Source organism: Lineus longissimus, chromosome 11 (assembly GCF_910592395.1).
Source record: "Lineus longissimus chromosome 11, tnLinLong1.2, whole genome shotgun sequence".
Taxonomy (NCBI): domain Eukaryota; kingdom Metazoa; phylum Nemertea; class Pilidiophora; order Heteronemertea; family Lineidae; genus Lineus; species Lineus longissimus.
This window is the reverse complement of record NC_088318.1, coordinates 15475266-15497009: the sequence shown is the minus strand read 5'-3', so window position 1 is coordinate 15497009 and position 21744 is coordinate 15475266. Positions and strand designations below refer to the sequence as shown.

General features: G+C 40.8%; 1 protein-coding gene across 2 annotated transcripts; it reads right to left on the bottom strand.

Annotated features, from left to right (window-relative positions):
- Positions 1–382: 382 nt before the first annotated feature.
- LOC135495354 (uncharacterized) lies at positions 383–21541 on the bottom strand. 2 transcript variants are annotated; one of them, XM_064783863.1, is made up of 5 exons: positions 21520–21541; positions 20968–21081; positions 7264–13763; positions 5957–6959; positions 383–5774 (listed from the first exon to the last, which is right to left on the bottom strand). In XM_064783863.1, the coding sequence occupies exons 3-4, from the start codon at positions 13751–13753 to the stop codon at positions 5959–5961; spliced, it is 7491 nt and encodes a 2496-aa protein (XP_064639933.1). In that variant the 5' UTR covers positions 13754–13763; positions 20968–21081; positions 21520–21541; the 3' UTR covers positions 383–5774; positions 5957–5958. The 2 variants fall into 2 exon arrangements, with proteins under 2 accessions (XP_064639933.1, XP_064639935.1); XM_064783865.1 differs by lacking the exons at positions 20968–21081; positions 21520–21541 and adding an exon at positions 16251–16265.
- Between the last annotated feature and the right edge of the window lie 203 nt (positions 21542–21744).

The window sequence follows — 21744 nt, the reverse complement described above, 5'->3', positions numbered from 1 at the left end:
AAAGTCCCACCACAACCACCAAGGACAAAAAAAGTAAGGGACAAGGACAATGTCACAACCAGGACGATTAGATTCTGTCGACCAGAAAGTAACAGCAAGAGATGACACGGCCATCCCTTATGCAATACTACTCATCATATGTTATGGAGAATATCAGGAACAAATCAAGATGAAATTCCAAAAATAGCCATACACATCACTAACTCGGGTAGGCCTTAGGCCAGCAAGCAGTCCGTATAGAGTTGTTAAAGGAACTTTGCAATCTCTGAACCTTGGTCTGAAGATGTTCTTTACAGAGAGCAAGTGGCAGACAACACCGTAATACAGAAGATGGAAAGTACCAATGAATAAAACAAAACTCAATTTTTCTTTTATATTTATTTCTTGTGTCATAGCATCATAAATACACAATGACCTATGTAAAGCCTACAAGATTGACTCCATTATACATGTACAATATGCACTGTGAATGTTTATAAAATGGACCAAAACGGACTTGCACACCCTTCTGGTCTTGCAGTCTAAAAACCTCAATGCTGTAAAGTCGTTCAGGAGCTGTTGCAATTTTCTATAAAACAGTGCAGAGCACTTTCGTATCAACAACTTCATTTTCCATTTTATACAAACAAATGTGCCACTTGAAGGTCACAGCAGCTCCTGACAGCTTTACAGTATCTCAAATTTCAATGCTGTAAAACTGGTGAGGAGCCGTTGCATTTTTCTACAGCAAAACTCAGCATGTGTTTATAATACAAAGAAAAAGGTGCTTCTTAAAATTCACGACAGTTCCTGACAGATTTAACAGTATCTTCGTCACACATAAAGAAGGATCTTTAATGAATATTGTCAGCCTCTCCCCAAGGACAGAAGAATATCAAATAACAGGAGCTGCATAAGTCCTGTTTTGGTCTCGGGGACAAGATTGAACTCCTTAAGAGTATTTTAAAATAGATTATACGATTTTGTGAATTTTGTGGCCTAAAAGGACATGTCTTTATCATTCCCTGGATTTTTCAGATACAATCTGACAACAATAATATGCAACAGATATCTGCACGTGCGAGCCTGGAATATTGCGTAAAATGATAAATGCGTTGTGACTTGAGGAGGTGGGGTGGGTTCCCACACATGCCCCCCATAATGGCAATAAGAAATAGTAATGTATGTGAAGCATTAGGCAACAAATGCAGAAGGGAAAATGCACACAATTTAATTGAAAGCCTCTGACATGAGATACTAGTTGAAGTTGTTTTGATTCGCCCCATTTCTGAATAGGTGAACCATCATCATTAATTTTTACACACCAAAGATGGTATCTTTTTTTCTGCCCATTTGAACACTATCAATGACTTGTTAATGTTACGCTCCATAATCTCAATGAAATCAGTTAACCTTTAACCCATGTGAAGCTAAACTTGTTCTTTTGGCTAAAAAAATCTCATACCATTTGGGAATTGGATTCGATGAAAAATATTTCTCTTCAGAGGCATCAGCGATTTTAGTATTACAACACTGGACAATTATTTTACCAATACCTAACACCTCCTAACAGCTTCTTTTGTAACAAGAACCTTGACAAAACTGTCTGCAATCTGGATGGATTCAAAAATAATTTGCCTCTGTAACCATGATAACAAATATTTGGAATACTGGGTCAACAAGTTTCGTACCAAAAACATCATTTTTGGTGCAGCAGATTCCACTGCATGGTCCGGTCAGTTATTTCAAAACAATCACATGACATTTTTGCATAGAAAAAATAACGCTTTGGAAAATTTCGTAACTGAAGGGACTTATGAATCACATTATCTCATTTCTCCATTTAGAGGAAAACAATTAATGTTAGATGACAAGGATAGTCAAGGAGTTTAAAAAAAGAAAATTATCACTTTTTAACCATTGCATGCAAATTTAATCACGCTACCAGGAACTAAGAGCAGCTTTGTAAAATGTACAATTCAAATCTTATTTGAATACTTGGAATGCAAAAATCACAATGAATTTGAAAATGTTTAGCTTCGGAACACCTGTCTGTATACAAATGGAATATGCCCCTTTTCAATTTGAAAGAATGTATTTTTGCGGAATGTTGTAATGAAAGTTCATGAGCAAGAGGGTGCATTTCTATGCCACAACTGTCCGAAACAAGGTTGATGCCGTCAAAAGCTGACCCTGACATCAGGTCAAGCCATCCTTGACCAAAGATGACCTTGACATCATGTCAAGCCGTTGCCAAGCTGAATAGACCAAAGCTGACATTGATCGTGACACCAGTTCAAGCTGCCTTGATCAGAGTTGACCCTGACATCAGGGTCCAGCTGACCATGACCCAAGGTGATCTTGACATTGACTTGATTCTCTTGGTTGTCACCAAGGCCTACTTATTTGAGCAAAATCTTCATCTATTTTCTCTCAAAGAAATAGTCAAAGTAAAATGTTATCTCTTCAAGTCTGTATACCCCTCTCAATGTATACATAAATTTGAAACTTTCCATTCAAAAGTTGTTGGTTCATTTATTTATCAAAAGTGCACCCAATAGCAAACAAAAAGTGTAACATATGTTATCAACTACAAAACATAGATGGCAGTAGCAACAACATTAAGAGCTAGCATTACAGCTGGTGAACTGTCAGAACCTGATTCCCCCCCCCTAAAATTAATATCAAAACTACAAATACTTGCACGTTTGTTGACACAGCATTGAAGGCCTACACCATGTGTGAAATTTGGAATTGAATTAGAAACTTCCCAATTGCGCAATGAATATAAATTTCAGCACTGCCATAGTGTAGACAGATATACAAATACTATACCCCAAGTTTCAGCAAATTTGTATGCATAACAACTGCACATTGTACATCTGGCCTCATAATCTTTTTCATCTGAATAACCAAAATTTATAAGGATCAGTATTTTGATAGCTTACTTCGGCTATCAGTCAACAAGACTCTTATTTCATCAATAAAATGCATAGATTGCGCACCATTGGCTACAAATATAAATACATGCTAAATGCACAAAATGATTGGAAACTCCAAGGAAATTCTTTACTGAACATTTTACTGACTGAAGTAATCATATTACAGATTTCAATAGAAAACACTGAAAACAAACTGTTTCATAAGTCAATTTGATTTTTTGTCAAAATAAACCAATTGTCACACATAAATCTTTAATTGATAGAAAGGAATGTTAAGAATCATAGTGGGATGTTAAGTCAACAGCTAATAGCCTGTGCAGTGGTCACTGTGATTCCTTGTTCAAGGTGTAATTACCGGTAATGCAAGCTCTGATCAGCACTGGCTTAATGTATGTCCAGAATTATTCTGAAGTTCCCAATCAATTGTTTACTAGTTACCATAAAATGCAATCTGTCTCACTGTGACAGCTCCTAAGCACACACAACCAAAAGCTAATGTAAGTTACAACTTTACAAATGTAGGGTAAGGTCACTGTAGGTGCTTTATTTTCAGGAATGTCAGATACAGACTTAACAAGCACGAAAAGTGTAATGTATTTGACAATAAATTTTAGCAGCAAACATATTCTTTAGTCTACCACCAATAATGGAAAATGAGCAAATTTACCAACTTTAAGAGAGGCAAAAATTTCATAGTTGACAGCGCAATGTGTACAAGGTTTGACCATTCGAATATCAAACCTAAGTTTTTTTTACTTCAATCCCATCTACTGGACAATCTAATCTATGAAATGTTCTAAGTCACAACCTATAATCTATTTCAAAGGAAAATGGCCCAGTTGAACGAAATATTATATTTCATCTTTCAGTACAGATGACCCTAACCTAGACTTGTCTTTCACACAAATGTCAAATAATCAAAGGAATCAGAAAATATACATAATAATTGACCATTTTCACAAAATAAATGCTAGATATTGCCACTATTTACAACTGAAGCTATACAGCCAAAACAAAACTTGAGATCTACGCGATTGTAATCAAATGTAAACATTAAGAACAGAAAATTATCAACATCGAAACACTGAATTATTGTAGACAGAATTACAACAAAAATCAGAAATAATCCACTTTCCTAAATAGGATCGAAAATTGTTTGTCATGTTTCTCAAGTTCAACTTCAGAACTGAATAAAAATATCAAGTGTTCCTATTGGTATCTATTCTAACCCAGCAAAATATGACAGAAATTGGCCACTAATTTTGAAACATCAAATGGGAACTTTTGATGGGGGACCATCAATACGGACTGTACAGTGAAACAGAAAGAGCAATCAAATTTTGTTGGTGCCACTATGTTAACTCATAATCATATTCCTATCTTGTACGGCGGCCTCCCCCAACTGCATAAAATGTTCCCACTTGAAAGGGAGTCAGGCAGGAGTCTGGTAGGTCAGATTAGGTTACACAAAGTTGACAAATAGGGGTCTCTCCTATCTCACAGTACATTGAAACGACTCTTGAACCCTGACCTAGAATAATGAACTTTCTTATAAAAATCTGCTTTTTAAAAATGACCTTTAAGCACCGTATCAAAGTCCACCTGGTCACGACAACTTATGCATTAGAAAACGCTGCCCTGTTTACAAACACACAGTTTACTGATCAGCAAACGTTGACGACAGTCCCAGTCTGGTGATAGATGAGAAGAGCAAACTCTTTACACACAACAGCATTATAAGTGATAATCAAAAGAAATCATGATGGTCATTCATCTTAGCACAACATACAACAAAATACACACAATCAAATCTCATCTATATTCATCTTTCTAAGATTCACGACACTTTGGAATGATATTTGGGCACCCTCTTTTATCCAAAAACAAAACTAAAAGGAGGAGTCGCACACTCCACAGAAGGTCGTAACTATTTATATTCGGTGCAGCCTTCCACTGCACATGCTAATAAATGTATCATCCAAACCCTGATCCAACTCATACAAAATGCTAATTAGCCATTTCCTCGATGAAATTTGCACCTACATAATACCATGCACACTTCGTTCTAAATTCTTGGACCAAAACTTAAGTCCAAAAGCAGAAGAGTCCAAACAAAAAACTTTGGAAGGAATGCTAGAGACTTCTGCCCCAATTTTGCAACAGTGGCCTTGTACAGCAACAAGATGTTTCAATTATTGATAAAATAAATACATGACAAAGAAAATATCCCAAATTATCATGCAGTTTTTAAAAATCCACATTGGGCAATGCAACTTATATTTCCAGAAGAACTCTGTACTGGTCACTATGAAATGCATTAATGTTTTACATCGATTGACAAAAGGAAAATGGGTTATTTCAGACATCTTCCTCTAGCAAGCCTCATGCCTAACCAGCAATCAAGACTGAATTTTGAGTTGTAAACTCTTTTTTCATTCCATCCATTTACACATCATGAAATGAGCAGAATCACCTTCGTGTTGAAATGCCATCACTTGTTTATCAACCTTTAACACTACAAAATGCATCAGCACAATATCGTTATCTAAAAATTGCTATAAAGAGCTCGATACAATCTGACTAGTAAAAAACCCTGATTACTCAAGAGTCTAATATATGCTTCCAAAGCAAAATGACACAAATTTCTTGAACTAATGTCTCATGACATCACAGTTCTTTCAATATTCGAGCACTCCAGGACTCCCCCAAAATTGTGCTTTCTTGGGGTTTTCTCTTCAACAACTTGAGAATTCTTGGAACAGAACTTGAATCCTGGGCAACAGTTTGAATGGAATGTTTGCATCAACCTACGCTGATTCGACGGCTTTGTTATGGCAGGCAATCTCTATAAAACTGGAAGAGAAATAAAAGATAGTTTTCAACACAATTAGACAACAGAGCAAAATCTATTTCACAATGGTAATGTTATGATCAGTAGACTCCCCTTTGGCAACAGCAGCCGGAAATTCACACAACAAAACATGCATTCAAGGAAATGACTGTGCCATTGAACAATAGTTGGCTACTTGTATTACCTTCAGAAATGACAGCCGATCAAATGCTGCATCTCGTGTTTGATGAGCGAACTTGATGCTGGGAACTTCCTATCACAGTACTGACATCGCCACTCATCGGTTGTATCATCGTCTCTTGGATCAGTCAAATGGGGGCGCTCTTCTGCTTCACGTGGAACAGGAACAGGCATCTTTTCTGGCACCTCAGGCTCCTTCTCCTCGACTTTTTCAGTCACCATCTCAATAGTTTTAGCGTCTGGTTTCAAAAGTCCTAAGTTACCATTTTTGGACAAATCAATGCCATTTTCCTGATTCACTTTTGCTCGATTCTCCCCATTGAATATTATCTCTTCCTCGACGGTTAACGGGCCGAAATGAACTTTAACGTGTTGAGTCAAGAGGTGTTCCTTAGTAACGCTATAGTCACAGTACGGACACTGGAGATCGCTGCGTATCATGTGACATTTTAGATGTGTTAGCAAGTGGTCACGACGCACATTTGTAAATGGACATCGATCACACCTATAAAGTTTTTTCGGTTCTTCATACTCCATGCCATTCTCAAACAACTCCAAATGATCATGGGTACCAGAATATCGCGCAATCGGATCCTGGGGAACCTCATCCACATCGGCAACCATGGCAACAGCGACGTCTGCTGGTAACTCTGGTAAATTACGTAAATTCGAAATGGACTGCACACCTAGTAAATTCTGATTTGGCATCAGATGAAGTTTCTTGTGCTGCACCAAGAGTGAGTTGAGCGGGACGCTGTAGTCACAGAATTCACAAGTGAATTTCTGTTTGCTTCCATGCAGGAGGAAGTGTTTCTCGTACTGGGACCGCTTCGATGTGCCATACGGACATTTTTCACAGCTGTATTTCTTGAATATTGTTGGCTGGACCACGTGCTCCTCTAACATATCATCGTACTTGACAACAAACGGGACGCCATCTTGTTTGGGTGCGAATGGAGCTTCTAGAGATGGTGGCTGGAGGACTTCTTGCTGTTCATCTACATCACCTGGAAAATAGAGAAATTGGACACATGGCATTACCGGTCTGAAGCAAACTAGGCTTACAAATTCATTACATTTAAAGAGCCAGATGAGGACCGCAAAAGCAGTCATGTACCGCGAGATTCATTCCATCACTGTCACGTCATCCACTGGCTCTGCTAGTCTTGTAATTACATTTCACACGGGCCCAGAAAAGTTAAGTGACTCACTGCGCCACCTTCAGATATTAATCAAAAGCTCACTACCCCATTAGTAATGACACTGAACAATTTTCTTGGAATCAGTAATAAAGAAATGAAACACACTCACCTATTTCCTCATCAACGACATCTGGCTCAATGAACTCTGGCTGGTAGTTATCAGCATGGACTTTCAGATGATGTGTCAGCAGACCCTTGTTGCCAACATGGTAGTCGCACTTTGGACACTTCACCAGGTGCTCATCTTCACGGAACCCATGCATCTTTTCATGTTGGCGGAGATTAGTACCTCGGATGTTCGTATATGGACAATGGCGGCATCGATGCAGTTTCTTCACAGGGATGACCTTCTTCTTTTTCGGATCAATGCTGCTCACACCCGGGTTTGGTTCCTCTGGAGCTTTAGTTTCTTGTGCCGGTGGATCCACAGTCTCAACATCAATAACAGCTTCCTCGGCGTCAGTTTTGGGAACAAGTTCTTCGTCTTCTTGAGTCTCCTCCGGCGAATCCTCCAACTTTTTTGCCAATACTTCTTCCTCCTCCCCTTCTGTAGGTAATGTAGACACCGGGACAGCAGTGATCTTGGACAGGATCAACTCCTGCTTGATACTTGCAATATCGACCGGATCATAGTCGGCATAATATGATCGCTCCGAGACTTCAGACTTAGCAGGTGACGATTGGACAGATGGTGGCACGACTGCTGGTGGTGCAGCTTTCTTTTCGGAGTCTTTCACTAGGAGTTGTTTCAGTGTCTTGAGCCTGTTAGTACGCCATGTTGGATTATGGAGCTTCTCATGCTGCGAGATGACTCGTTTATGCATTGCCCAATAGTCACAATGTTGGCATTTATACTTGACGAGGGCCCGCTTGCGGTGAAACTGCTTGTGGTAGAGCATATCAGCCTTGCTTTTTGAAAAATAGGGACACATCGAGCAGTCGTACATCTTACGATTGAAGTCCGAGACAAAAGTATTATCATCGCCGCATGACTTCCTACTTTTGGCTGGTTTTTCCACTTCTGGATTCAATTCTTGTCCTATTCTTTCCGTAGTTCCTGCAACCACAGAGCTTTCCTTGGCAGCCTTACTTCGTTTTGTTGGTTTCTCAACCTCAACACGAACAACTTCCTCCTTGTCTTTACTCGACCCTGGCTTGATCACTTCTACATGGAAAATATTTTCTGATTCCCCATTTTCAACCTCCATAGGAGTGGGGCTTGTTTTATCACCGTCCATTTCTTTGTCTGATGGCTTCATCTCCTTCAGTGCTGTTTCAGTTTTTCCACTACTCACTGTATGACACTTCAAGTGCTGTTTCAAGAACCTCGGTAGTGCAACGTAATATGGACAATGGGGACACTTGACATCATGCCCAGGCCTCTTCACATGCAATCGCTGATGAATCAGTACATTTTGTGACTTCACCGTATTATACGGACAGAGGCTACATTTGTAGATCTTCCCCTCCTTGTATATTTCGCCCTTCGTCTCAAGTGCAATCTTTGGCTTTAGAGTCTTCAGCATTTCCTTTTCTAAGTCAGATTTCTCCTGCTCCATTTTCTTATCCAGGGCTCCACTCTTGTCCTTGACCTTAGAAAAGGTCAAATCATCTAACGTCAGCTGCTTGGACTCCTTCTTTTCTTTCTTTGATTTCTTTTCCTTGCCTTTCTTCTCCTTTTCTAATTTCTTTTTCTTCTTCTTCTTCTTTCCTTTTTTTTTGCCATCACCATCAGGTTTCTTTCCATCGCCATCCTGGCCGCCACCAGCCCCACTATCACCTTTACCTCGCTCATTCGGCCCTCCGCATGCACCACCCTGTCCTGCATTAGATTCCGAACGGCCTTCATTGGATCCACTCCCCTTGCCCTTGGATGCCTTCTTTCCACAATTTGAGTCTGCTGGTTCTTTGTCCCAGTCATTCTGACCTTCATGTTGTCCTCCATCTGACCTTGAACTCTCCCCAGCATTGCTTTGGTCACCATTCCAGTTGTGATCCCCATTCATAGCCATGCCAACTCCATAAGACATATTCAACAACATATCTTGTTGGCCAGCCAAACTCTCTACATCCTTGGTACTGGTAGCATTACAATCAGGTGACTTATACGGAAAAACCATTGGAGCAGCTTCTCCACGTGGGATGTGCGGAATTGAAACCAACCCATCTGGCCCCTCAGTCAATTCTTCAATCAGGTTATATGAAGTTAGATTATGGACCTCACGGATATGACGATACATTGCATTTTTCCAGTTCGACCGAGCTCCGCAGTGTTTGCAACGGAATCGTTTCTCAACAAATCCTTCACCTGGTGGCAGCTCAATGTTCTCATCTGGTTCAAACTTGTACATGTCAGTAATCTTTTCAATCTTGGGCTCCGCTTTCCCAAAGGTCATGGCAGGATGTTCTTCAACTTCATTCAGGAAAAAGTTGCCTTCGTCTGGTAGTTCATGGATGCTACGAATGTGACGGCGGACGGTGCTGCACATCTCGTTGGAATACGGACAAATCTTACAGCAATACAACACGGCTTTCGGACTGGAATGTTGGGAGAGATGTTCTATAACTGCATCACGATCAGAATGGCGAAAATCACACTTATTGCATTTCCATTTGTCCAAATCTTTTGTGCCATTCCCCGTATTGAGCCCCTCCATTTGCTTCTCTAATTTCAACCTTTTCGACCGACCCATGAATTTCTTCCCAGGGAATGTATCAAGATAGTCTTGTAAAGTAGCCAGTGCAGTCTCCTTATCAAGAATGATAACTTCTCCCGCCTTGCGATGTTTATTGTAAACATGTCTCTGAACATCGCTACGATAATTCGACCTATATGGACAACTAGAGCATTTGAATTTTTTAGACTTATCATGATCAACTTGGTTGCTACCTTTGCCAGAAACGGATGGCGATGGGGTAGATACCACAGATATGAATGACTTCGCTGGTGAGGGTGTAGACGGTGGAATTGTAATTGGCAGCGGCTTCCCAGATGGTGAATGGAATAATGCTGAAACTGAAGCAGCAGATGGTGTCTTCAAAATCGTTGGTTTCGGTTTCTCTGGAACTTTAACACTATCGCCAATATTCAGTTTCATGCCAGGGGTCAGGCCAGGTGGGAGTGTCGCCAACGCCTCCTCACGGCTCAGAATGACAATCTGTGCCTGTCCTTCATGAACAAGCTTGATATGCTTCTTCAGCTCCCATTTCCAGTTGGAGCGTCGTGGACATGCCGAGCATTTGAAAGGGCGGGCGTAACCATGATGAGGCGACGTACTTTTCATCCCTGCATTCCCAATATCCTTTTCCAACTTGATCGGGACACCTAAGATGGGTTTAGCCGGCACCCACTCCTTTTCAATGTTGTTATTATTGTTTAATGTGCTCATGGTTCGTCCGGGACGTTCTCTTGTTTCAAGGTAAGCTGCAATTGAAGCACGGGCTTCCACCTCATTCATTTTAAGACAGTAGGGCCCCGGGTCCGACAGGCCATGCTTAGCGCGGACATGCTTCCTGGTGTCCCAAACCCAATTGGTTCGGAAACCACAAATTGTACATTTGTAGACTTTGATATTGTCATGTGCAACAAGATGCATGTGAAGTTTCGATGGCATTGGAGCTCTCCATCCACAGATTTTGCAAAGACATGGGTCAGCAGCATCATTTCTTGCTTCCAACTTCGGCTGGAATGCTTCTGGGACAAAATCCTCTTCCCTTCTGTCTGCTGACAGTGCCACCTTTTGAGGTGTTGAAGAAGCAAGCGGTTCACTGTCATCGCTGATGACACTGGTTGCATCCGATTCTTGCGGAAGGTAATCAGAGCAATACGTCTCTGTCACCTCGCGCTCAATATCTTGTAGAATGTTGTAAATAGCTTTCTCGTCCTGTAAGCGATCGGCGTGATGCTTCTCAATATGGCGTTTCAGGTCACCCTTCCAAGCAGTGTCGTACTGGCAAAATGAACAGCTATAAGGTTTTTCATGGGTATGAATTCTGGTATGCCGCATGAGTTCCGACGTGTACTTAGCGATGTAGTTGCAATATCGGCACCGATACTCGCCTGCCACACCTTTCCGTGCTTTATTTTGAGTATGGAATGTTTTCAGTAGAGGAGCAGGAGGAGGCGGTATGGGACTTACGGACTTCTCAACCCGATCGTGACATTTCTTCATATGAACATTCAGATCACCTTGCCATTTGTAGGAACGGGGACACAGGTGACACCTATGTCTACGATCACCAGTATGTACCAATTGGTGGCGTCGCATGTCACTTGGCCATTTCGCAACATACGGGCACTGCGGACATTGCATATCGGCACCAATAAGCTCCTCTTCATCCAAACCAGTGTGATGCGATAAATCTAATGGCTGTTCCCTGAAATCGTTATCTTCAGGTAGCGGACCGTCCTCGATGAAATCCATAGGTTCGGGCATATCAGTATCAATACTGCTGTCATTGCTGGTGTTTGAGCGCATCGACAAGTTTAACGGTTCATCTTGCTCTTTCGAGCCCTGAAGATAATCCCGCAAACGGATATTATGAGCTTTTTTCATGTGATAGTTCAAATCAGATGACCGTTTGTATTTCCGAGGGCACAAGTCGCATGTGTACTTGAAGTCATTACTATGGGATACCATGTGACCTTTTAGCCGCGTCATCGTCACTGCAACGTAACCACAGATGCTGCAGACTATATCCCCATTAGTGCTGACTAAGGCATTTTGCTCTGCAGACGGACAATCGACCGACGCCTGGTCCTCTGAGAAACTATTATCGGAGGCTTTGAAGTTACTCAATTCAGAATCAGTGCCATTCGTTTCAAAATATTCAGCTACCGACCTTCTGACAATGCTTTCTTCATTATATCTCCCAAAATCTTCCTCCAGGAATCTCAGAACATTTGGTTCTTCTGGCTTATGTTCAAAAACCTGGGGTTCAGGTGTTTGTTTCTGCTCCGGCTGTTCAATTTCGTTCAACTCCATATTGTAACCATGAGTCATCATATGTTTGTCTAGTTTTGCCACACTATTTGCTGCGAAGCCGCACTCTGGGCACATGAAGGCAGTGTCGCCAATAGCATCACTCGAGTCTTCCTTCTGCGCACCCTCCTCTCGGCCTACATCATTATAATCTGACATAACAGATGGAGACATCTCATGCTGATCATAAAATCCATCAGTAACGTACAACCCCTTGCTCGCCGAACTAGATCCATCCACAGCATCCCTAAGTTGAGCGTAAAACGTCTCCAGAGTTGTCTCCTTCATATCTGATGGTGATGTATTACCATTGTTTACCATGTCCGTTGTCGTAACTGGGAGCTTGACTGCCTTATGTTTCTTCTTTGAGCGGGGCTTTGAGCGTTGTACTGGCTGTCCATCAATAGTAACGACTTGTTTTTCTTTTGCGAGATGATGTTCTTGGATGTGGCGCATCACGGCTGCTTCTTTTGCAGATGCATAACTACACAAGCTACATTTGTATGGGACCCCCAACATACCATGATTGAGCTTATGACGGTCAAGATTTGGCTTTAAGAATGTAACATATTCGCATTCTTCGCATTCGAAAGTGACCTGATTATGCTTTGTCTTGTGAGCAAAGAATTCTGCTTTCTTGTAGGTCGAGAATGTACATTTACCAATATTACAAGTAAACGACTTGGCATTAACGTGACGAGCCTTGATATGCTGACGGATCTGCCACTTGCGTAGATTTGAATAGAAACAGAGTTTACATTTATAGCGCGGTTCTTGACCATCTGTACTACAAAGTTCCATAAATTGCAGAAAGTTACTTCGCGGTTGAGATCGACCATCCGTGACACGTTTTTTAACAGGTGCGGTTTCTTCCTGATCTAGCTTCCTCTTAACCCCCTTCTTTTTCTTTTTCTCCCCAATTAGACTAGATCCATTTAACTGCGTCAGAGGCATAATTCCATCCAATCCTTTCTTGAGGTTTTTGATCTTCGGAATGGGAATCATATCAGGAATGGGTACCATACTCAGGGGAGTCTTGCGTGGCTTGCCATCTATTTTAGGACCAGGTTTTCCAAACACACGATGTGGTGACTTCAACTTTGCATAATCCTGCATAGCCATATGAGGCGCGCTTCGATGAATCATCTCACGGTGCCGTATCACTTTACATTTCCACTTCGATGCATAGTCACAAATATCACACGGAAAGATATCAAAATCTGCCTGGTGCTCATGACGTTGATGAAACAAGAAAGTTTTCGAGGTAGTCGTCTGAAAGCCACATGATTTACATGTATAATGGCGGACGACAACTTTATGTTCGTTCGATTCCTCGCCATTGATGGAGCTACCTTCATCGATACTTAACTCAGACTCATCAGCACCATTGCATCCATTCTCTACTTTACCGCCGTTAACCATTCCGACTCCACTGTCATCCTCCACTTTATATCCTTCACCTCTGCTCACATCCATGTTTAATCTATCTTCAACAACTCTGTCACAGTCCCTTCCATGTTCCTCAAATTGGGTCTTGTTTTTCGTTGTGTAAGGGCAGTTCTGGCACGATAACGTCTGCTTCCTGGTATCAAGGGGCAGCTTGATCTTCAGAGGCATTGTGCTCCACCTTCAATGATAGGAGAAAAATGACAATAGAAAAAATATCAAAGGAAAACTTGACCATTAAAAGTTGAAGGGGAAATTTAAAGACACCATTCAAGGAATAGCTCGATCTGAAAAGGGCATTGAGCTCAACCTGTAATGACTCACAGATACACATGAACTTGAGTCAACTGCTTGGATAAGCTAAGATTCATAGGAAGTACACCAAGAATTCACTGCTTTAGTAGTCACTTCCTTTTCCCCTGCTGCATGCTGAAAGACCTGAATGACTGAATAGCCACAGGACATGAATTCATCATCTTAGACTCCAGCCATCTATAAAAGGAGGCCGAGTAATAGTTCGTCTGACCATACTCCTTGAGCACCACAGGTAAGGTTTTCAAAGCATCAGCCTTATGCATTATGGTATCATTTATTGCACTGATTCCCTAACTTTAAGACAATTAAACAATCAAAGACAAACAGACATGTCAGCACTCAAGTTTAAAGACAATTATTTTCCAGTTCAGGTCAACAGGAAAAATGACAACCGAATAGAAAAAATCTGAGAGCGCAAAAGAAGATCACCAATGACAATGCGGTAACACCAACTCAAGAAGGTCAACTTCATGACTGGAACAGCCAAGATTACACAAACAACAGGAAAGTAATGCTGCTTCCTTCCTGGTTGTGAATGCCGCCATGACCATCAACGGCTCAAACCAGGATATGCCATCTATTACTACCATACTGGAAACAGAACTCTCAGGCAATTATTGACATCATGATCAGGAGAGGTGATGCTTTCATTGCAATAACAAAGTCATCAAGCGGCAAACAGGATCTGGTTATCCCTGTGGTGTCTCATACCTGCATGATCATCGACTTTCAAATGTCACTAAGCGTAGTGCTCAGCTATAGAGTTTTAGCAGGGTGAGGCACCCTGCCTTCTTTTCACAATTTCCTATTTTTGACTTTGCCCTGCCTTTTCACAAGCAACCAATAAATTTCCATTTTGCCCCATTCTGCCCAGCCTTTTCTAGCTTAGACATTGAAAATGTCCATACTGTAGCTCTGAACATTACATCATCAACAGACACTCGTGTCAGAAAACAGGTAGCGGACAACCTTCTGATGGGACATGTTAGGGACATGACATAACTGCAACCTTTACCAATCAAAAACTTTTCCGCAAGAGGAATCTATGATGTATTATATTGAACCACTAATGACCCAAGCTTTCCTTTCCAAGCTATCACAGCCGAACAGACAATGTCGATCAGAAGGTCATCAATAGACGCTCACCCTGGCACAGGGAAGAGCTTCGGTCTCATTTAGAAGGAAGATTTCGCGATCAATCTATATTGGAAAGATAATACTCCAGTATAATCATTGCCAATGTGTCGGTGTATGTGATAATCAATAGAGACGAGTCTTAGTGGCCACTCCATAATGGTCCTGATGGTAGATGAGCGATAGGGTTACAAAAGGTCTCAACTGACTTGCTGATGGCACTCTGAACTGCTGACCTGCTGTTGGGCGATTTCTTTTAGGAGTAGCATGTTCTTTCATAGAGGGGTGGTAGTGTGCGAGCAGCAACCCTCATTTCAACCTAGACCTCTTCCTACTCCCAACTACAAAGGACTTCCTACCTCGATACTTCTATGCAACCATATGCTTTTTCCAAAACAGCAGGAAGAGCATTACAATACTGTAGCATACAAATCGGGGGAAAAAACACGGCAAATTGTAAACGGCCTTACCATTTCCAAAACCAAGAATTCAATGGTGTCATGAACTGACTATTAAAGAAGGAAAGTAGAACAACAACGTCAACTCGTGATAGACAAATAAATGATAGACTAGGTCATATCCATAAAGAAGGATAGACCCTTGAGGCCAACACTCCAAACATGACACAAGATAACAACAGATAAGTCATGCCCGCTGTTTGCACCAGCAAGAAAATTGGTGACATGATCAGAGCAAGTGGCTATTCAAAGAATTTTGCTCACCATAGTAAACAGCCAAGTCGTTCTGGGGCTTAAATTTGGCATCAATAGATAGAAGGTACACATAGTCTTCAGACATGATATCAACATTTCTCTAACATGAATGAGGTTTTCAACGAACAGGAATATATAGAGCTTATATATTTTACAAGCCTTCAAGTCACAATCAACGTAAATCCATTGGCAAACATTGTTCAGTTGTCCAAGGAGGCACACACAATGAGACACAGACATGACAATGACATCTTTCAGCAGCCATAACAGAATTAGAAGAACAAGTTACAATCACCATCGAGTCCACCACCCAGCAACTCCCCCACAGCAATATAACCAAGGGTCAGCATCTCTAAATAACATTTCAATTGCCCAAACTTATAAAATTCTTGTTTATATTTGATGTCTTCATCCTAGATAAGGACACACCTCTCGTCTAATTGAAATAAAGAAATTACATTGTCACAAAACACCTAGTGCTAACACAAAAGACTCCAAAAGCTTACGCTATCAACTCCTCAGAATCACAATCCACCAACATGGAAACTTCCCTCAACCTCCATTTTGTGTCTTGCTCCCAGACATTGAGACAAGTCTATTCGCAGGCTATGAGTGGGATAAGGATATTATATAGTATTGGACTACCGGAGCGTCTAAACAGGCATTACAGATGCCGCCAAGAGCCTTGGAACACAGCGTATTGATTTTATCTTAGACTCGATGTGGCGATGCGGCTCTTGCCAATGAAATGTCACTGTTCAATTACCATTTGAAAGAGGTATCATGTTCTCAATGGGTTGATGATAAAATTGCTGCTAGTCACAGAAGCGGATTCACCTGCGAGATGATTTCGGGCTGAACCAAATCACTCAGGGAGACTCACCTCCTTGTTGGTGATTCGGGGCAGACACAAGACACTCAAGAGGAGTCATATTTGGAGTGAATTTGGGGCAGAAGCAAGTAGAGTAGTAATGTTTCTACTTGAGGAATTGCCAAAAGCGTCATCACGGACAAAGAATATTAGAAGACGAGAGCTGTCACACGACTGATTTCAATTCTATGAATTTAGAGGCAACACAATCTCTTTGTCCAGAACACCAACACCGAGATGTGCTTTCAAAAGCAGCAGCCACAGCTGTGCATGGCCAACAAAACGCACAGCTCATCAAGTCAACATGGTTCCATTCCAACTTCTCCTTCTCCTGCAGGATTGTCAGTATTGGCATTAACCGAATCAATAGACTAAATATAAATCTGAGACAGCCGTGGATATCTTTATTGAAAGCCACGGTAGTGAAGCTCATCTGCTGTCTATGAATCCTGTATATTGTTAGGTGGGTGCTGTGAGGATGCGTCAAGGAGCCTTAATCACTTCTATTGAAACACCAATATTCTCATCTTAAAGATGAATGTTTAGCTTCTCGCCAGCAGCGATATGGTTATGAGTGCTGACTGAAGAAGACAGGCTCATGCTCTTCAGCAGAAACACGTATTATCAGTTTCATCGAAAACACATTACTTCAAATGTGTTTTTGGTTTCTCATGTATAAATTAAAGTACTAACTATAACACTTTTTTTGATTTTACATGTATTCATTTAATGGAATGGTCTTTTGTTGCTTCCAACCTAGAATCTGTTATTGTTTCAATTCCACTAAACACAGTAACAGTTAGTTGCCTTCCACATGGAATCTTTGTGTGATAGTGTAAAGGTTTTCACATTGCACTTCTGGGTGTCAGTAGAATAATTCCACATGGTAATTGGTGTATAACATATAAATATTTTCAAGCATCAGGTTGCCTGTCCTTCACAAAAAGCATTGCATTAACATGAACTGAAATGAGAAACCCTGTAGGAACAACTCCTTTCACTTGTCCACTAGAGCATCTCTATACATGCCCAGAGCGAAACAAAGATCATGAGCTAACACACCTCAACACTGATGCCCGGACAGGTTTCCTTGGATCCTTTAAAAGCAGATTTAAATGCCCCGACCATGAATGGTTCAATGGTTTGATACACTTGACCTCTGCGTGGCTGTGCTCCATGATATTGGCACGCATGGAGTGCTTCAGCCCCATCCTGTTTAAGCATTGCTTGTTAAGTCATGATTGCCATTATTCTTTTGGCCTACTTTAACCACAAATAGTTAGTTTTCTGATTTTAAAGATTGTGATGTAGTGGTGCAAGAATCATGCCTTCATACCCTGAACAAATTTCCACCCAGAAAGTTTGATATAATAAAGACAGTAGTACATTGGCTGAAGAGATTCTGCCAGGTTCTAGTTAGTTACATTGGCTTTTCACTCATGTACTGTAGTTAATCTTCTTCTGCCTTCAGCCTTTCCCTTCCTGTAGTATTTGCAAGACTTCTGTCTCTCTTTCTCCAATTTTTGCAAGCTGTTGGCATTGAACAACAGGAAAGTGTCGTATCAGATTTCCTTTGATAAATCATGGGTCACAATGATATTGCAAGCAGCTGTCCTATGAGTAGAGCCTTTGCTGTATTTTGATATGAAACTGCTGGCACTAGGCGTTCATTTCATTGACTTTTGGAGCATTGGTTGATTGAAGAGCATGTTGAAGACAAACACAATCTTCAGCATCTGTTGGCCAATTAATTGATTGCTAATTTGGTAAGAACGGTTTGGTTCACCACTTCATATGAAAGCAACAACAGGAGTTGTAAACTTCGATTTGTAATTCAGACAAAACTGTTTCAGCTTACTTAGATTTTTCTTGTTGGCAGAAAGCAAAACTTGTCCTTTCTTGCCAATGCCTGTCTGCTTCAATAGGTCAGCAAATTAAAAAAGTCTGCTCAACAAATCACCTAAGGTGATACCAGTGACACCATGGTCTTGATCAAAGTTGGTAAACAAAACTCCTTTGTATTGTCTTTGGAGAAGCTCACTATACTTGACCTTCTCCCAGAGACTATCTTGCCTTTGCTTGTTTTATATTTCCAAAACTTTGCCTTGGTCGTCCAATCTCCAAAAGATATCCTGGTTTTGATATTACAAGTTTGGTAAACCTTCTTCATTGATTCTTAGTTTGAAGGGCATTTGTCTAAAGTTCTCCTATTTCTGGGCCATACTTTCTAAATAGAAGCACTTAAAATGGAATGATATATCATAGATAACCCCAACGAATAACTGGGCTGAACTAATACCAGTAAAAGCAATCTAAGCATTGCTGACATGATCAATGAGATCTGGTATTTTAGCAACAAATAGGCCCTACCAATGTAGTAAATGGTGCATCAATTTATTGAGAGAAAAGCATAAAGAAATCTGGCAACAATCTTGGCATTTCAATCCTTTATTTTCATCCTTACAAAATCAGTTGAGTTAAAAGTTTCAAGTCTTTTTCACATGCAAATGTAACAACCCAATTGCGGAGTAACAAATCCTTTACACAGCAAAAAACAATGCATGTTTTAATGTAAAAGAGTCTTGAAAAAGGTCGTAGAATATAGAGTTTTTTGTTGTTTCAATAATACTGTCAGTTACAGCGTGACTAAACAATGAGCACTTAGTAGAAGATTTGCTGGTGGCACGTTATCTCTTCTTTCCAAAAGATACAAAGCACAACAAAGGTGCAATGAGTAATATTGTCTTGATGCGTAATGTAACACAATTTTCCTTGATCAATGGTAACACTTCACTGACTAAACAATACCATTTACAGGTTACAGTTCCAACAAACTCAACCTTTTCAGCAGACGTTTTCTATTGAACTCTGCAAAAGTTGCTCGAGGGCATCTTGAGCAAGATGAGCCATTTGAATTGATCCATATAAGTGAAACAAATGCTCAACGCAGATAACAGCTTTCCTATTGTGTATGCGGAATAACAAGAAGGTGACTAAGCTACTGTTGCAAAGTCGTGAAAAACGCCAACGAGGAATCTATCTAAGGCGTGCCGATCAGATCAATAATCAAAGGAATCACCATGACGACTCGCACGTCAAAGCAGTTCGATACCCTCACTGGAGAAGATTTCAAAGGAGATCATTATACACGGTTGGTAACCTATACCAAGAATATGATGGTAAAAATACCTTGTAATGGATCTAATGTAAAGGTCACTCCCTTTCCCAGGGATACCTCAAGCAACACTGTACAGTGTGTCAACCGTGAGGATGACAAACAATATACCTCAAGTATGGAATCAACCTGGGGGACTATTGATCTGCATATTGAAAATCTTTTAGCTGATGGTTGAAATTTCAAAATGTGGTGACCGCTGGCATTAGGGATTGAAAATCAAAAGAATGTGACAGAAGAATGCAATCAGTTTGCAGAGATTGGAATCCGAGATGGAACTCAGACTGGTAACCAAACTATGTGCTGGAAAAACAGAGAAATATTTGAATGACCCGGAAACAATCATAGGTGACACTCCCTTCATTGTACAGTTTCATAAGCCAGTCTTTATGTTACACTTGTCCAAGTTGCCTTGGAATTGACATCTCATTCTTAGCAAGCTATCTCATTGCAATCAATCAAGTCACAGCCACCCCTGAGCAACAGATGACTGGAAGAAGCAAGCAGACAAGAGAGCGGGGATCAATGATTTCAGCAATTCATACCACTTGGCAATATTCCCTTACAGAATAATTTTAATACATTTTCTGCAATGATGGTACAAACGTATTATGCTGCAGGGTGGTGCCACAGGTTGGCCAAACAATGTTCTGACATGTCCCATGTTCTTACATCATAGTTGCGAATAAGAAAGACAAAGTACGCACAAGCACAGCATATACTCAAGTTTCTGAGTGAGGCCGCCATTTTGTTATACTCGGGTTCAGGAGTATAGGCTTAACCTGGTAAGGCCAAAGGCAAAGGTAGGAAACAGCAGATTTCTTTCAATCTTGCAATAATAATGTATCCTCAGACCCTTGTTGCAGATATGTGTAAATGGCCTTAAAAGAAGGGAAACTTAACAGAGATTTTTATATAATGCTAACTTTAAACCATATCTAATCATTTATTTCCTTTATCACAAAATAACTCGGCAACAAATTTCTTCTTGAAACCGGACCTGATCCTTTAAATTTAAATGATCGGGTACCAACTACTAACTACCATCAGCTGGGCAGATCAAACTTAAGTCTAAGACAATACAATGTTTCGCATCGATCACCAAGGAACTCCACCCTTCCACCAGTTCCTTTGCACTGTTGAAGGTATAAAGCTGACATTAACAAAGTTAACTTACCTATTTCTTTAGTTCTGTCATAATACACGAGTATTTCGATTATCTGACTGCTTTGTAAGGTGGTTTCAGCATCCAGCCACATGCAGCATGCACTTTTGGACACTTGTTCTTCACCTACATTACAAACAAAAACAAAACAAGATAAATTTATCACTCACCGAAGAAGCAATTCTGAATGTGAGAATGACTAATTGATGCAGTCATTGCGTAAGTCTCCTTGACTCACACCACAATCACGGCTACTGAAGTTGACTATCTATAGTATCATCACTCCGACTCACTGCACAAAGACATGGAGACGGAAGCCATGTTGAGATTCTTTGTACAGCAACCAACACACTGCAACCAACACTCCAACAGGACACAAAGTCTTCAAACACTTGCACGGCTCGGAAATAAATCGCTATGAGCGCGAATACACGCGGTTAATCGCCTAATAAAACTGCTTTTCTCGCGAAAGTAACATCCATCTGACCAACTACCACAATATCACTGTGGTAAACTATTCCTAAATACGAAAAAAGTTGACTTTAATAGAAGATGTCCACTTACCGGTTCCGAAGCGACCATCAGCAAGCATTGACCTAATTTGCATATATAGCGCGGAATCGCCTACGTCACGAGAAACAAGTGCCATCTGTTCTCAGTGCATGATGCACGCTGCTGTCGTCTGCTTGTTCATCATGTCTGAAGAGGAGATGACTCTGACACCACGTTGTCTCATGCTTGCTATCTCTTTATGCGCTCTGGAACAATAGCTTTTGAGAAAGGTGGATT

What these genes read in the sequence shown, in the direction of transcription:
- LOC135495354 (XM_064783863.1), bottom strand. Translation starts at nt 13,753, where the DNA reads ATGCCTCTGAAGATCAAGCTGCCCCTTGATACCAGGAAGCAGACGTTA. An exon ending in TGTCGTTGATGAGGAAATAG is followed by an intron (nt 6,960 to 7,263) that starts GTGAGTGTGTTT and finishes TCTATTTTCCAG; the next exon opens with GTGATGTAGATGAACAGCAA.